Source organism: Mirounga leonina, unplaced genomic scaffold (assembly GCF_011800145.1).
Source record: "Mirounga leonina isolate KUSES-001 unplaced genomic scaffold, KU_Mleo_1.0 Mir_176, whole genome shotgun sequence".
Lineage (NCBI taxonomy): Eukaryota > Metazoa > Chordata > Mammalia > Carnivora > Phocidae > Mirounga > Mirounga leonina.
In genome coordinates this window covers 7,442,741-7,459,919 of record NW_023270454.1, presented here as the reverse complement: position 1 = coordinate 7,459,919, position 17,179 = coordinate 7,442,741, and the positions used below count along the sequence as shown (strand labels likewise).

General features: G+C 51.7%; 1 protein-coding gene across 3 annotated transcripts in view; it reads right to left on the bottom strand.

Annotated features, from left to right (window-relative positions):
* PTK2B (protein tyrosine kinase 2 beta) overlaps positions 1–17,179 on the bottom strand; it is a 135,249-nt gene that overhangs the window by 11,189 nt on the left and 106,881 nt on the right. For all 3 annotated transcript variants that reach the window (XM_035022603.1, XM_035022602.1, XM_035022604.1), the window contains 18 exons: positions 14,831–14,893; positions 14,564–14,618; positions 14,004–14,144; positions 13,519–13,593; positions 12,820–12,921; positions 11,982–12,099; positions 11,393–11,432; positions 10,922–10,968; positions 10,162–10,212; positions 9,587–9,684; positions 8,490–8,574; positions 8,140–8,240; positions 7,784–7,899; positions 6,014–6,114; positions 5,725–5,814; positions 4,670–4,874; positions 1,958–2,066; positions 621–686 (listed from right to left, as the gene is read on the bottom strand). In XM_035022603.1, coding sequence (XP_034878494.1) covers positions 621–686; positions 1,958–2,066; positions 4,670–4,874; positions 5,725–5,814; positions 6,014–6,114; positions 7,784–7,899; positions 8,140–8,240; positions 8,490–8,574; positions 9,587–9,684; positions 10,162–10,212; positions 10,922–10,968; positions 11,393–11,432; positions 11,982–12,099; positions 12,820–12,921; positions 13,519–13,593; positions 14,004–14,144; positions 14,564–14,618; positions 14,831–14,893 — 1,663 coding nt within the window. The remainder of the gene's footprint in view (positions 1–620; positions 687–1,957; positions 2,067–4,669; positions 4,875–5,724; positions 5,815–6,013; positions 6,115–7,783; positions 7,900–8,139; positions 8,241–8,489; positions 8,575–9,586; positions 9,685–10,161; positions 10,213–10,921; positions 10,969–11,392; positions 11,433–11,981; positions 12,100–12,819; positions 12,922–13,518; positions 13,594–14,003; positions 14,145–14,563; positions 14,619–14,830; positions 14,894–17,179) is intronic.

The window sequence follows — 17,179 nt, the reverse complement described above, 5'->3', positions numbered from 1 at the left end:
TCTGAGCTGAGGGATGTAAGAGAAGAAAAGAGATGGGCCTTGGCTCCCTGTGACTGAGATGCAGGACAGAGACACAAGACAGAGACATTCTCAGACAGGGACTGACATCTTGGGAAGATCCCATGGTTGGTAATGATGGAGGCATGAGGAAAGCTCCAATGGAACCTTGCTCTCAGCTTCTGGCCACCTGGGTTCTGCCTAAGGTCTCCATGGGGAGCCCCAGGGAGCAACTCCATCCTCTGGGAACATCAACTATTCCCAACTGCTTGAAATTCCTTCTCAGAAAGCTCTGCTCTGGGTAGGGGGCCAGGAAGGCCTTGGGAATAGAGAAGTAGCTATAGGCAGGCACACAGAGCAACAAACACTATGGACAGATGGACTGAGCTTAAGGCAAGTCTTAGCTGAGGAGAGTCTGGTAGAATTGCATTTTGATTCTTTTGATCTCTGGGCACTCTGAGTGCAAATTCTCTTGTGGGTACCAAAGAAGAGTCAATGCAGGCCATCTCCATAACCCAAGCAGGTAATAATTGCTAGTCCTCCAAGGCACGAGAATGGAATTTCAGGAAGGTCCGAGATGAGGAATGACCCCAAATTTCCCAGCCCTCTGGTTACATGTTTACCTGGAACTGCAGCTTGGGAGCCAGAAGGTTGGTTTGTGGAGGGGGTCTATACTTGGGCCGGCTGGGCTGGAGAGAAAACACAGAGATGAGTCAGTCCATGCCTCTCTCCTTGAGTGAGCATAGCTCACCAAGGGGAATACTGGGCTGGACACAGGTCAGGCTTATTCAGAATAAAGGAGAGATGAGGGGCAAAATTATCATTAAAATCATTTGCATTCACTTACTGAGCACCCATTATGTGCTGAGTGATGAGAAGGTACAAAGAAGCCAGTCTCTCTGCCCTCCTGGGGGTATCACTAATTGAAGGGTTTACTGATCTTTGGTGTGTAACCTCTTTAGATATGGGAACACCTGTCAAATCAGCTGTCAAAAGCCACATGCTTCTAGAGGTAACAAGTTACCAAGGGCTCAGGCACGTGCAGAGGCTTCATGGAGGAGATGAAAATTGAGCTGGGCCCTGCCTGAGGGAAGGATCAGGGCATGCCAGGCAAGGGGGGACAGTGAGAAAAGGCCTTGGACCAGATAGGACTTTGTTATGGACTATTTGTGCCGCCCCCGCCCCCAGATTCATATGTTGAAGCCCCAACCCTTAGTGTGATGGCATATGGAGGTAGGACCTTTGCCAGATAATTCGGGTTAGATGAGGTCATGAGTCTGGGGCCCTCATGAGGGGATTAGTGTCCTTATAAGAAGAGACACCAGAGCTCTTGCTCTCTCTGCTGTGCTAAGACACAGTGGGAAGGTGGCCATCTGTAAATAAAGAAGAGAGTCCTCACCAGACAATGAATCTGCCAGCACCTTGATCTTAGACTTCCCAGCCTCCACACTCAGTCTATGGTATTTTGTTATGGCAGTCTGAGCTGACTAATATGGATATGGTCCCTCAAAACCCACCCACATAATGGCATGGTAGCAAGGCACTGGATTCTGAGTCCAGAGATGTCATGAGTGTGGGCATGGAGGCTGGACATAAGGGACCCAGGGACACTCCCCTTCATATGCCCTCAGGGACATCTAATTTGCCCCTAAAAAATACCAGAAATAAAAGTGCTCCAGCCTCTCAAGGGAAGAGTGTCCAGGGTGATTCCCTGCCCTAGCTGCCCTGTGAGGGGTGTGCTCTCTTGGGGCCTCAGATCACACCTGCCAGGGCACCCATGTGATGGGGGCTAAATTTAGTGCTGGCGGACAGTTGGGTTGAAGGCCAAGAGGACCACGGGAGCACATCCTGCCTATGCTGGAGGAAGAGGGAGGAGTTACAGAGTCAGGCCAGGAGTGGGCTAGATGGAGACCCAGCTCTGCTTGATTCACAGGACCCATGAGACCAGGGCTTGGTTTACCTTGGGTGGGGGTTCCTGGTAGGCTGTGGGCTCCAAGATTTTGGGAGGTCGGTAGCGAGCATTCCTCTCCTGCTCTATAGCGATGTCTTTCTCCATCTGATAAATGTCACTGCCAAGGAGTCGGTCAGATAAAGAAAGAGGAACAAAGTTAAAGATGCTCCTGGGGCCCCTTTTCTGCAGTCCTTCCTCTGAAGCCTGGAGAGGCCCAAAGAAGGACCTCTGGGTCCCATTTCTGTCTCCTCAGAAGAGTGGCTGGGGAGACCCCTCTGAGAAGGCTGGAAGATGGACCCTGAGGCTGCTTCCCCAACAGTGAAGATGGGAGAATCACAGGAATGGATCCATGGTGGGAAAAGCCCTTGGAGAGCCAGTCCTACAGGGCAATGTAAGTGTGTCTTCCGCCCACCTTGCCATGCATCTTGCCTTCCTGGGCCTGCTACCACCCCCCTCTGTAGATTTCTAATATCCCAGCCAACTTCATGACCAAGGCCTGTGCTCTGCATCTCCTATTTTTCATTAAACCACCCACCAACACATTCCTGGCATAGACTAATGAGAAATGGCTGTGGATTCAACTCCCGGGTTAGCTATGTGCATGCTTCTTGCCCTTCTTACTCAATCCACTGTTTCCCAACTTGGGAATCACAGACCCTAGAGGACTCTGGAATGGTCACAGGGGGTCCCTGAATTCACATGTATTCCCTGTCTGTAGACCAAGTATTATGTGCTACCAGACATATAATATTTGTATTATATTTTCAAGTGTACATGAATTATACTGTACATTATATAAAAAATTCATCAGATGGCTTAGTACATTTTGCCAATCAATAAATTCTGAAAATGTAACTATTGTTACAGGGAGGAATTTTCAGAATTTGACATTAAAAGGGACCTTCTTATGCCCACAAGATCAGGAAATTCTCATCTAATCCTTTCTTAACTCTAATGGAGGACTGCCAGGCTGTAGCTTGAGGGGGGTATCCTGGGCTCCTTGGGGTCTTTGGATATCTTTCCAGTTCCACAGAAAGGCTGCTCCTAACTCCATCCATGGTGGGGGCTGGCCTGGGTCCTCTAATGGGGCATCCTTCTCAGCCCACAGAGAAGCACCTGTCACAACTCCCCAGGGTTCTTAAGCCCCCAGAATGAATTAAGATCTCCCTCTTACCCTCATCACCTCAGAGCTTTGGTCCTTTCAAATTACATTTTTCAAATACTTTTCCTGGAACCTTTTGGCTTCTCAAATTTCCCATATGAAGGACCAAACGATGAGACTAGAATTAATCAGGGGTGTCAACAAAGGGATAAACAGGAACAGAGAGGTCTTTTAAGCTGGACGCCTTGCAGACCGTGTTGGAACCCCTGGCCCCACAAACAAATTCAGTGTCATTCCCACTGCCCCAGTGTGGACAGTCCCAGCTTGCCCGTTGGGGTACCTCCCTGCAAAGCAGTTTCCAGGGGCTCTTTTCTTTCTCTAAAAAATGCCAACACATTGACTGCAGTGTTTAAGGTCAGTTGTTTTTAACATTAATTAAGCACTAGATTCCCTAACGCAGGGGTCAGCACACTGTTGCCCACAGGCCAAATCTAGCCCTCCGCCTATTTTTATATAGTTCCAAACTAAGTATATTTTTTACATTTTTAATGACTGAAGAAAATAAAAAGAAGCAGCTTCATGACATGTGAACATTATATAAAATTCAAATTTCTGTTCCCCCAAAGAATCTACCTGAAACCCAGCTACCCACATTGATTTTTTATGTATTTTCTATGGCTGCTTTTGAGCTATTACGGCAGAGTTGAGTCGTTTTAACAGAGACCATATATGGCTTGCAAAGCCCCAAATATTTACTGTCCGGCCCGTTACAGAAAGTTTGCTGATCCCTGCCCTAAAGGAGGCCAAAAAAAAGTCAGACCACCCAAGGAGGAGCTGTTGGCACGCAAGCCACCAAGGAAACAAGGGGACCATCTAAAATGTGATCTGACAGCACCCTTCCCCAGGAGAGAATAATGGCTCTTGGATGAAACATCAGACCTTCAGGCTGCCAATGCTCTAATCAGAAAGGAGAGGCCACCCCCGGGTCGCTGTCTTAATGGTCAAAAATCAATCACTCCCTTCCCCACTACCTGGGAGGAACAATCAAAGGCACAGAGGCTCAAGGGTGTTGCTGGGAATGCAGGTCCCATGCCCGAGCTGGGCCTCCTGTAAAGAGCAATCTCTGCAAAGAGCCTAGGCACATCAATGAAAGTCTGGTTTAGACTTTGTGCTCAAACCTGCAAAATATTTTTGGAATGCATGCTAGGAGCAACATCTCGTGCTTGGGGTTGACAGATACCAAGATGGTGAGGCTTACGCAGGCTCACTGTCTGTGAGTTCCTATCTGACAGTGAACTCGGTTTCAATCCCCTGTCCTCTGACCGAGCTGCTGAGCCTCTGTGACATGTAGGGCACTGTGCTTCTGCTGGGAGGACCAGCCATTTCCGCTTGGACACATGGCTCCGTGTTGGTCAGAGGGGAGGTCCTGGTGCAAGTCCCAACCCCACCCATCATGGCCACAGCTCTGAGCCTGAATTCTCTCATCCTTAAGGTGGTCATGCCAACTGCATCTTGTTTAGGGAAGTACGTTCGTTTTAAGCCCCTAAGGGCAGTTGAAGAGGAGACTTGCTATCTGGGCTCCCTGCACCTGTAGCCCCCCACCCCTGCTCCATGGTCACCTGAGGTTGCACACGAGCTCAGTGAAGCGGGGCCGCTCACTGGGGTCGTAGTCCCAGCAGCGAGTCATGAGGGTGTAGAGGACAGGTGGGCAGAGGTCGGGCTTGGGCAGCCGGTCCCCTTTCTCGAGCACCCCGATGACGTCCTTGTTCTCCAGCCAGAAGAAGGGCTGCTTGCCAAAGCTCAGGATCTCCCACATGCAGACAGCTGAAGGCAGGAAAAGAGGGCTCAGAACCTGCACTGTGGAGGACGCATACCCGGAGAGTCCAGTCCACCTTCCTCAGGAAAAACTGTGGGACCTTCTGAGTTCCCCAGCCTCCCCGTCTAGCATCCCTGGGGGCTTGCCCAGTGTGGTGGGCCACTGAGGGACCAATCACCTGCATCTCCAAGTGAACCAAGGATCCCCTCCCTAGAGCCCTTCCACAGGGAGCTATTAGATTTTGTGGGACAAGGAAGAGGGGCCAAAGGGCATATTGTTGGGACCACCAGTGCCTTCCCTTAAGAGGGAGTGAAGACTCTATCGGAAAGCTGGGGTTTGAAGCCTAGCACCAACACTTGCTGCCAACACAAGCCCCTGGCCTGCTTGAACCTCAGTTTCCTTATCTGGAAAATGGGAATAATAATAATGAGCTTTTACTGGGCTGGCTGTGGAGAACTGAGAGGGATAATCTACGTGGCTGTGTGCTCTGTCAGGGGCTGTCCATCTATCACCTGGTCTTGTTCTCTCCCTATACCTCCTTCTCAGAACAAACTTCAGAGTTTGATCCCCTCTAGGGGATCACATCAGTCCCTGGGACTGGTTGGTGGAGTGCATGCTCCCCTCAGGAGCCTTTTCCAGGAATACTAACCAATAGTGTCCAGGCAGGCCTTTAGCCCATATCATCCCCAACCCACCACGGGCCCCCCACTTCTGGGACTTCTCAGTGGCCACAGCAAAACAGAACCCTTGCAACCCAGGGATGGGGGGCCAGACCTCTCTGCCTCCTGTACCCCGTTAGCCTGGTCATGGAGGGGAGAATCAGAACCCTTTCCCATGCTCTTCTGAAACTCCACTCACCAAACATCCAGACGTCACTGGCTGTTGTAAAGCGGCGGAAGTTGATGGACTCAGGGGACATCCACTTGATGGGGAGACGGGTCACAGAGGCTTTGGGTGGGCAAAGAGATTCACAGGGGTTATTTTGTGAAGAAAGATCCAGAATTATCCAGAATTACAGCCTATTCTCCAGAAACCCTTGGCCTGGGCTTGACCAACTGTAGCCTTTCCTTCTTTCTTTCTTTTTTTGGGGTGGGGTGGGGCTGCAGCGACCCCTCCAGGGACAAGTCCGGGGCTGAATATCCCTCACCTTTGTAATACTCCTCATCCTCAATGTACCGGGAAAGGCCAAAGTCCCCCAGCTTCACACACTCAGTGGAGGCCACCAGGATGTTTCGGACAGCGATGTCCCTGGGAGAGAGATGTGGAGGTTCAGAATGTTTTGTTCTGACAGACAGATGGACAGAGAGGTAAAGGAGAAGAGTGCCGGCTAGGGCCCCAAGAGGCTGGGCTGGCCGTCCAGGTCCCCCCACACACGAGGCCCTCAGCCACCTCCTTCTACCTCCCTGGGGAGCTTTATCTCCCATCACCCCTCCTCATGTGGCTCCAGTGTGAAGCCAACTTCAGGTTCCCAGGACTTGCTCCGCACACTTGCCCTGCAGGCTGTATCCTCCCCTCTGCCAGGAATGTTGTCACCCTGCTGATTCTTCAAGGGAGAGCCCCAGCACCTTTCCTGGTCACTATTCTCCCCTGCTTCTGCAACTCCATTGGACTGTAGGCTTTTGTCGTGGTTAAGAGCAACAGCTCCCAGATACCCTCTAGGGAGCACTAGGATGGTCAGGACCACCCAAATTCTGTACATACCCTGCCTTGTGACAGACAGACCCTCAGACGCCCCCCACCAGCCCCGGCACAGAGGAGGAGACGGGGCTGGGGGGCACAGAGAGCCGAGGGAGCTTGCCCAGTAGGTTCCCCGGGTGGGGAAAGGGGTCAGCCCAGGCAGCCTAACTCCAGAGCTGAGCTCTCATCCCTCTCTGGGGAGCACCCACTGACTCAGTGTACCTCATGTTCCTGGCATCGTTTCTAACCCAGGGTCATCTGCTTGCTTCTCACAGGCAGGCTCCATTCCCTATCATTTGTCTTTATTACTGAAAAGCTGACTTCAAAGCAGGACAGCTTCACCCAAACAAACAAGGGAAACAGATCTGTTATCCCACCACCTTCCCCTCATGACTATTTATCTATTTATTTACATCTCGAATTTCACCCTCATCCTAGAAGGTAAGCTCCACAAGGAAAGGGAGTTTGGGTCTGTTTTGACTACAACTTTATCCCAGAGCCAAGGACAGCACTTGGAGACACAGGGTAGAAGTTCCAGAGGTGTTGAATGAGTGAATGGAATGAATGAATGAACGTTTATATCCCCACACATTGCTTTGCATAGTATCACCCACAAGACCACATATCCCACGTCCATGGTGTTGGATTGAAGAATTCATCTGCTCACCCCAATATTCTGGGAGCACCCCCTTTGTCTCCTCCAGGGGATCACATCCCTTGTGGCTGGAACCTCCTTTCAGGGACTGGGAACAAAGCCAGGTGGAGAAGGGGCCCACCCCCCAGCCAGAGGGAGGAGAGGACTTGGCAGCTGGGCTGCTGAGGACGGGGCGGGGGGGGGGGGGCAGCTGCTCAGGCTGGGAAGGGCCCAGACCCCAGGATCTTCCTGGTGCTGCCCCAGTCCCATCCCCCTGCCTGGGCCGCATGCCACCAAATGGGTGAGCCAGCTCCGTGCAAGTGGGGGAGCAATTTCCTAGACCCCACCGGGAAACTGGCTAGATGGAGCCGAGCTACAATCAGATGCCCCGCACTTTAGATTTAGTCTTAATAACAATGCCATGAGGCACGTATGACGATTCCACCTTTCAGATGAGGCAATGGGTTCCTAGCAGGTGCTCGACTTGTCATGTGAGGCAGGACTAATGCTGGGGTCTCAATACTTGTCTGTGTGACTCCAAAGCCCCGCATGACCCCAACCCCTCCACGGTCAGATCGAGGAGCCCAGCTTTCTCCCCAGCCCCACCTATGGACACAGTTGATGCTCTCCAGGTAAGCCATGGCCTTGCAAATCTGCAGCGAGTACAGGACGAGAGTGAGCACCTTCAAGGAGTTCTTGTTTCTCTCCAGGTAGTGGCCCAGCTGTAGGAAGAGGGAAGATGCCATCAGGACCCCGGCACAGACTCCGCGGGCAGCCACCAAGCCCTTCCCCGGCAAACCCAAGTTGGCAAGATGTTCCAGAAATATCCCCTACACACGATCTCTGGGTTGTTTGGGCTGAATACAGAGGGCAGGAAGCTGGGAGTGAAGGGTCCATGCTCTAAATGCATCCCACCGGAGGCCCAGCTCAACAGGGTTCCACTCCTGCCATCCCCAGCTCACCTCACCGTAGGGATACAATTCCATGATGATCCAGGTGGGCTCCTCTTCAATGATACCGATCAGCTTCACGATATGTGGATGGTCGAGATTCTTCATGATCACTGAAATTGGGGGCAAGAGGGATGGGCCAGAGTGGCCCTAAGGTCCAATACGGGGAAACAGGCTGGGCTGTCCCAACTGGGAGAAACGGGGAGGGAAACCCCTCCTCCCGAAGGAGATCCCTGCGCTGTTCGCACTCTCCCCATCCCTGATTCCAGGCCCCTCTCCCATCTCGGACATCCAGGTCCGTGTCATCTCACGGGGTCTTTTCTCACTCACGGGGGCTGTGTCACTTCCCAGGGGACATGTACCTGCTTCACTCAGGAACTTCTCCTTGTTGTCCAGAGTGCAGTCCTTCTTACAGGTCTTTACGGCGACATTGATTTTCTCCCCTTTCTGCAATGAAAGTCTGTTCAGAGCCCCTTGGGCCAGCCCAGGACTCAAAAGAAAGTGTCCCCTCCCTGGCATCGCCATGGTCATCCCACAGGCTTGGCTGACAGCTGAGGGAAGACAGGCAACATCTGGGCCTCCTGGTCTCTGCCAGGCACCTTCCTCCTTTTCCTCCTTCTTCCCCCCACTCTCTTTCTCCACTCCTCTCTGACTCCTGACTTAACTGCCTTTTTTTTTTTAAGATTTATTTATTTATTTTAGAGAGAGAGAGAGAGTGTATGAGCAGGAGGGGCAGAGGGAGAGGGAGAGAGAATCTCAAGCAGACTCCATGCTGAGTGCGGAGCCCGACATGGGGCTCGATCCCACGACCTTCAGATCAGGACCTGAGCCGAAACCAAGAGTCGGACACTTAACCGACTGTGTCACCCAGGCGCCCCCTGACTTCATTGCTTCTTGATTAGGGTATGTCAGGACTAGAAAGGACCTTTGAGACTAAAGCCTCTGGCCGTCCAGATCAGGACACTGAGGCTCAGGGCCAGTGCTCTGCCCATTGTTCGTGGGTGTGTGTGGAGTGCATGTGCAAAGCCATCCGACACAGTGTTCCAGTCTCTTTCTCTCTTTTTATTGTTGGCTTTTGCATTTTTGCTGCCTCTTTTCCTTGGCTCTACCCTTTCTGCAGGGTCCCACCCCACTGGGGCCTCAAAACTAGCCCCTGCCTCAGATCCTGCTCTTCCTCTTCCCAGAGCTACATTTTCTCACACTTCCCCATGTTCTTGCCCATCAAGATTCAGCCAACTCTTCCCCAGGTCCTGCCTCCATTTTACTCCCTGGGCTTGCTATCCTTCTGGGAAATGACTCTTGCTTCCATCACTCCCTGGGTATTTCATAAATACTGCAAATGCCAAGTGGATGAAGAGCCACATATCATGGTGGCTACTCCAACCCCAGAATATATGAACTCCCCTTTCATTCTATGGAAAAGTGGGAGAGGAGTGTCCGTGAAGAGTCTGGAACTCACGTGATTTGTGTAGACACCTTCATAGACCTCCCCAAAAAAGCCTTCACCAAGAATCCGATTCAGGACCACAGCTTCCCGTGTGACGCCATACTGCGGACCTGGGCAGGTGGAAAGAGCAGAGAGTCTCACTATCCACGGGTGCCCCTGGGAATCTGAGTATTTGTAGGACCCAATGCCAGGCTCTGCTCCCCTCCTGCCCAGGCATCACCAAACCCCTTAACAACATCTCAGGTAAGATGCAGGAGTTGGCCTGGAAAAGGGGTTCTAGAAGGTTCCATCATCTCAGACTTGGAGAAAAACCACCACCCTGTTCCCTCTGAAGGCCAGGTCTCATATCCACACTCTTAGGATCCCCACACACATCACAGGCACACACAAGGTCAATAGTGTGGGGACAAAAGAATGATCTCAGCTTTCAAATCAAAGGTATTTCACTTCGGTTTGTCCCTGTCTGAGGCACACATGGGAGAGGACGAAGGAAGGAAATAAAATCCCCTTGGGGTGTCACAGGTGTCCCCACAATGTTACTTCATAGGGCCCTGGCTGTGGCCATTGTGGTGGGGCCAGAGATCTACCTCTGGGCCTTCGCAGGGTCTCATCGGGAATCTCAGCATAGATGTCTGATTCTGGAATGACAGAAAGAGAACATCCTATGGGTAAGATGCTCTCAGCGGGCACCACCAGGAACCGGGCATGGGGCTCCCACATGCAGGCCAGCAAAACCAAGGCTGACATCCCAGGGAGGGGAGTGGTGGAGGGAAGGGGAGCCAGGCAAGAACTGGGGCTCCCGTCCCACGTTTTGGCGTGGCCACAGAGCCTAGGGCACCTTGACTTGAATCCCTGCTCACTACTGCCTGGTTGCATTATTTAGGGCAAGTTGGTCTCCCTCAATCTCAGTTTTTCTTTCTGTGAAATGAATGTTTCCAGGGAATATCTTAAAGATCAAATAAAAGAATACCTATGATGGATTTAACACTGCTGGGGACTGAATGTCTCTCCCCCAAATTCATATGTTGAGATCCCGACCCCCTAGTGTGAGGTATCTGGAGGCGGGGCCTTTGGGGGCTGGTGATTAGGCTTAGGGGAGGTCAGGAGTATGGCGCCCCCCGGCTGTGGTGTTTGTCATGGCGGCCTGAGCTCAGACAAACATGGTGCCCTGTATTAACCGGTGAATACATGTTAGCTCTTAGGATTAATGACGCTTTAAGCTGTCACTGAGAAGTCATAGGGGAAGTGCGCTTTTCTGCAACTTTGAGGGAATCCGTGGCAATACACAAGAGCAGGCAGAAGAGAGGCTCTGGACACAGGTAGAGGACTGCAGATGGGCAGACTCACCTAGGCCGCCGCTGTCTGAGAGGTGGGGCTGCTGTGCCTCCAGGCTGCTGTAGGAGGAGAAGAAAGGGCAGGAGCCCGGGGAACTCAGAGCCCGACAACACGGCCCCGGCCCACCCTCTCCCGGCCGCCCCTCCTGGAGGTCAGCTGCCCCTGTCCCCCCGCCTGCTCGGCGGAGGAGCACCCTGTTCTGGTGACACCAGCCCGGGAACACGGCCCCCGCTGCCAGGGGGCAGGAAAGAGGGGACGCGCCATTCTCCATACGATGAGGCCAGACGGCATTAGGACACAGGGCTACCCTTGCAGGGACTGATGGGGTGAAATTTACTGGTGAGAAATTGCCACTTGCGAAATGCCGGGGTTCCCGTGTTCTCCCCTGGGGCCTGGAAACCAGAGACCCTATTTGTTCTGCCTCCTCCCAGGAAGACACAGGCTGAGTGCAGACCTTGTTCCCTGTCTTCCCGTTGTACTCACAGCATGGGGATCTGGGGCAGGCTGTTCCGCTTCTCACCATCTAGGGAGAGGGCAGGAAGGGGGAGCTGGAGCCAGGGACACAGGGTCCTGGATGGATGGCTGACCTCACTTCTCCTATGAACCGACACACGGGGGACCCCTTCCCACCATTCCGAATCCTCTGAAAGTCGGAGTGGAAGCTGGCCTGAATTAGAGTCCTCTTAGTAGAAGAAATTCTCGAGTTTCTTTCTGCCACCACCCACATGTTCCAACCCGGACCCCTGCTTCCTGATCCCATCCCCAAATAGACATATGTTCACAGGAGGGGCCAGTCATGTTCTAACACTAACTTTGCTCTTCCTGGGGCTACAAACACCTCCGCTCCAGAAGCCAGCCCCCAAACTGCCTTTGGCCAGGGCCTGCAGCTAAGGACCCAGGATGGGTCCACAAGGAGCATCCTTGTGATGCAAGGACTCGGCAAGCACCTCGTCCCACTTCCAGAGCCTCTTCATTCACATCTTGGTCAATGGTTTCGCTTCTCCTGCTCTGCCTCTGGGGGCTTGTGCCACATCTGCTCATTGGGCCAGTTTGCCTTTAAATGGAAACTCACCTTTTTTGGGATGAATGATGAGAGAGCCTTTGTGCTCCCCCTGCAGCCGGCAGTAACCGTCCACCAGGTCAGCCATGTTCTCGGCCTCTGCCAGAGAGGAGGTTTTGATGGACAAGGACTGCAGAGAAGAGACCAGCCAAGGATGAGACCCAAAAGCCTTGGCTAGAGTCTGCCCCACAGGACTGGAGAAGAAACTGCATACTCGGAAGGAGCAGACGACACCACCCATCTCCTGCCTGGAATCCATCAGCACCTGTCCCGGGCTCGGCTTGCATTCCCCACTGCCACCAGGGGGTGCACTCATCATCCCTCCCCACTGGTGACCCTAAACCCTAGGAAGGCCAGTTTCAGCTAGGACTTATTTTGGTCTCTGAGTGCATAGCACAATGCCTTGTACCTAGGAGGTGCTCCACAGGTAAGAGCAGAAACTAGGAGAAGAAGGAGTGGGTAGGCACAGACAGATGAAATGGGAGATAGACAATCAGTTTGCAGTCTGAGTTCTCTCTGATTCTTCCACCCACAAAAAGCCCAGGTCCTCGGAGGTCCTGTTACTGAGTCATCATTCACTTGTTCAAAGTTAGACCTCTCATATGTACCTTGATTTCTGGTCACTTCACCCACTCTAAAAACTTCCCCAACTTATTTCTTGACATTTTTAAACAGCTTTGCTTCCTGATACATTTCCCTTATAATTTTATTGTCAACCTGGTACCTTGTCTGAGAAATAGGTGCAGTTTTCTTAGCAAGATCCCAGAAGCCAGGCTGACCTACGCAAGGAATCTTGCCCTGCGGTTGCATGCCCTTGTTTCAGAGCTGCCAGGGGCCCAGAGATGCTCACCTGGGGGGCGCCTTCAATGCCCAACTGCAGTACTGCCTGGCCCTCCTCCAGGGGGAGGCACCTGATGGACTTGATCTGCTTGAATTCGGCCAGGAAGGTGGGCTGTAAGAAAGGAGGGACCCTTCAGACCATCCCACTCCTGGGGTCAGGCCATGAAGATTGGTCAGTCCAGGGGGAGGGGTTGTAAGGAAGCACTGAGAGCCTCCCCGTGGGATGAAGAGAGAATCAAAGACAATGAAGACTGAAAGGATCATCTGGTCTAAGCTCCTCACTTTGCAGAAGAGAAGATGGGTCTAGAGAGCCAGGACTGGCCCCAAGTCATATGCCACATTGGTGATAGAGCCAGGACTGGGACCCCCCCCCCAGGTCTTTTGACTTCCAGGGGAACGATTGTCCCATGTTGCCATTGCCAGAGCAACTGTTTTATCTAAGCCAGAAGAGCAGTGATGGTGCCCTTCTGTGTTCTCTTCCCCCCAAACCACCCCTGCCCCCCAGCCTCTGTGTAGGGGATAGCACAGGGAAGTAAAGAGCCATCTGCCCCATGCTCCAAACACTCTCTCTATGGCTATTCATATCAAGGGCCTCTCTGATCTCAGCAAGGGGAAGGAACAACTGAAAAGCACGACAAGGTGGGAGGCAGCAGAGAGGGGAAGACGCTTAGCCTGGGGCTGGGTGCAGCCTGCCCTTCTTTCTCTCTACCTTTGCATCTTGACTTGTCAGCTGGCGGATGCCCTTAGGGCCGATGACTAGGTCCACAGTAATGTTCCATCCTTGCTGGAATAAAAGGAAAGAGAGGACTGTTGCTTCAGTTCTGTCTCCCTCCTATTTCAGAAATTTGAAAAAAAGCTCACTAAGTTAGATACAGGCCACTGTCTCCTGAGCCCTCCAGCTCCTTCAATCTTCAAACCCTGCCAGACAGATTACTCTCCTCCCAACACCCTGCTACTCTGCCGACCTCCAGAATCTGTAGCCAAGATTTCAGTTCCCTTCCTCAGGCAAGTGGGTTACCATTGGCTGCATTTGACAGTATGTTGGTGAGGCCCAGCTGCCCAAGGATCTTGGCTTATGTGGGCTGCTACAACCAAGCACACCCCTACTTGGCCCCCCATGTTGGCCTCATGGGTCTGTTCCCCGAGAGGCCTGGAATTCAGGTCAGGGAGAGAGTAAAAAGGACGTGGCATTACAATGAGTTCACAGCGATAGGTCTCCTGGTCGATGTTGGCAAAGCCCGCGAGGGTGTTGAAGAACTTCATGACACACTCCTCCTCCTTGAGTGAGGCGTACTGCTGGAATGTCTGCTGGATCATCTTCCGGAACTGCTTGGGCTGGGGTGGGGGGGCATGGTCAGTGATGAGCGGGCCCTGCTCCTCCAAGCTCTGATTCCCTCCCTGATCTCACCAAAAACCTTTCTGCTGCTGGAGGATGGTCCCCAGGCCTTTGCCACGAGAGCAGCAGCGAGCTGTTACCTAAACCACATACCTACTGTCTCAAGGGAGGCTCACCATAGCCCTGGCAGGGAAGCATGGGAAGTAGCATCCCCAGGCCACAAAGCTAATTGGCCTCTGATGTGGAAATGGAGCCTAATTGCCAGCCACAGAAAGGGCTCACTAGATGCTTTTAGTGGTCCTATGCCCACAGATACCCTGGCTTTCCCGAGTACCCCCAGCCCAATGCCATTAGCTCCAGTCCTGGAGGCCAACACAAAGGGGGTCTCTCTGAGCCCCTTGCCCAGTGGTTTCCTCACCTTTAAGTTCTCCTGCATCTGCTTTGGGAAAAACAGGTCCAGCCCCACTTCCTTCCTGAAAGAAGAGGGGGGAAGTGACATTTGACTCTCCCTCACCCCCAATCCAGGACTTCAGGCCAGTCAGGAAGAGGCAAGATGGCTTGAGGACCGGGGGATGGGTCCTGCCTGGCTCTCTGGTCTGGAGATGAACAAGGTAGGGAGTGAATAGGAAAAGCAGGGCAGCAAGGAAGGAAGGCAGGAGAGGCGAGGGCCAGTGTCAAAACTTACTCCAGGAGCTCGAAGTTGGACTTTTTGTCAAGTGCATTGTGGGGCATGTCTTTGAAGAACCGCCTGGAGAGAGAGAGAAGTCATGGACAGGTTCATGGTTGGAGAACAAGGCCATTAGACTGGGGTCACCTAATGCCACACATTGGTCTAGAAGCTCCCTTTCCTCTTCCAAATGTAGTAACCAAAGGAAAGGAGAACATTACGAGAGTAAAAAAAAAATTATATATATACATATATATATATCCCTGTGCTTTGGGAGGCCCAGCTCTAGGACTGCCCAGTTTTGGGGCAGAGGAGGAAGATGGTGATTCTATCTGTGACCTCTAAAAACAAATGACCCAAGGCAGCCAATAATGATCGTTGGAAGGCCTAGCATTGAGTGGCTCGAGTATATGGCCCTCTAATGGCCCAATTCAGTGGTTCTCAACCAGGGGCAATTTTACACCTCCCTCTCCAGCCTGGAAACATTTGGCAATGTCTGGAAATCTTTGGTTGTCACATCTGGTTAGGAGGAGGGTGGTCCCACCAGCATCTAGTGTGTAGAGGCCAGGGATGCTGTTAAATCTTCTACAATTCACAGGATGACCCCCCAACCAAAGAATTATCCAGCCCCAAATGTCCCTATTGCTGAGATGGAGAAACCCTGAGAGCTTGATCCAAGGAGAGAGCTCAGGGATCTGGGAAGAATGTTCTTCCTTGACCCACTTTTCTCTATTGGGTGTCTGACAGAATGGGATAGCAGATCCCGAAGGAGCAGGCCAGCTGATTAAAGCAGGCCCAAACTCTGGAAACCAAACAACAGGTCAGTAGGGATGATATTCACTTGTAGGACATGAGGAGCCTATCCAGGGTTCTCCCCTGGATGGACGGTCATTCTCCTCCTACTTCTACCTGAAAATGTTTACGGTTAAGATCCCAAATTTCCACACGGCCCATCACGGCAGCTTTAGAAAGTTTTCTGAGCCAGTGTTACCCATTTGCCCCCCAGGTTCACAGAAAACCTCAGAGCATGCCTGTGGAGTGTTGGTTATAGACAACATGACCTCCAGCCATTCCCGCTGGCTCGAGGGAGCTGCAAAATGTACTCCTAGGTAACTAAACAAATTGGCTTGCTGTACGCACTTACTTAATTCTAACAGAATAAATGTTGGCAAATGCCCATCAGAGAAGAGGGTTTTAGATCTTTCAGGGTTATCCATTCATTCAAGTACATACTGCACTCTCAGTCTGTGCCAGGCAATGAGATGCCAATGCCAACTTCTAGGATTTGATAGGATTTCACAATCTAGTGCACAGAGCCAATCAGGGCCTGGTAGAGCGAAGCATGAGTACAGCAGATCTATATAGGGTAGGGGAGGTGGGGTGGGCATGAGGAAGGGGAGCCTTCAAGATGCTAAGACCCTGGAGCCGGCTCAGTGGGAAGAATCTATGGCCACCATACTGCTTGTGATGGACACTTCACAGGCATGCTCTGAGTGTAGAGGGGGTCTGACTGGCTCTGTGAAGACCAGGTTTGCCATTCTGACCAGCTAACACTAGGTGGAAAGCAGGGCATGGGCAGGCATAGGCCCATGACTGATGCCTAGGTAAAAACAGCAGAAGGTAAAGAAGCATTTATGCAAAATCCAGTTGGCTGTGTTTTTCTTCTAAAAAGCAACAGAAATATTAACTCATTACCAACATTTATAAATTAACTATGAGATAAAATGCCTTCTGAAGCAAGCTGAATGCTCTTTCTCCAATCTTTACTTATTACCAGTTCCTACTCAACTACTCTTGGGGTACACATTCACTCTGAGTATTTAGGTCAGACTGTTCTGGGACTCTGCTGGGAGTGGGCAGTGGTCCTGGGTGTCTCAGGTGAAGGGGGGCTACTTGGTTCCTCACACTGGGAAGGTAGCATGTGGCCCATGAATTTCACATTTTAACTTAGAGGGGTCATATAGATAAAATATTTGGCATTTACAGAGCACTTCTAAGAAACCAATAAAAAATTAATTAGGTATGATTCCAACTCTATGACGTTCTGAAAAAGGCAAATTATGGCGATAGTAAAAATGTGAGTGGTTGCCAGGAGTTGGGAGAGGGAGGGATGAATAGGTGGGGCCCAGAGGATTTTAGAGCAGTGAAGCTATTCCACATGACACTGTAATGGTTGGGGGTTGGGGGGGGATAAAGGACAACATACCCTTACCAAAATCCACAGAATGCACAAGATCAAGAATGAACCCCAATGTAAACTATGGACTTTGGGTAATAATCATGTGTCGATGTAGGTTCATCGATTACAAATGTCCCACGCTGGTAGGGGATGCTGATAGTGGGGAGACCATGTGTGTGTGTGGGCAC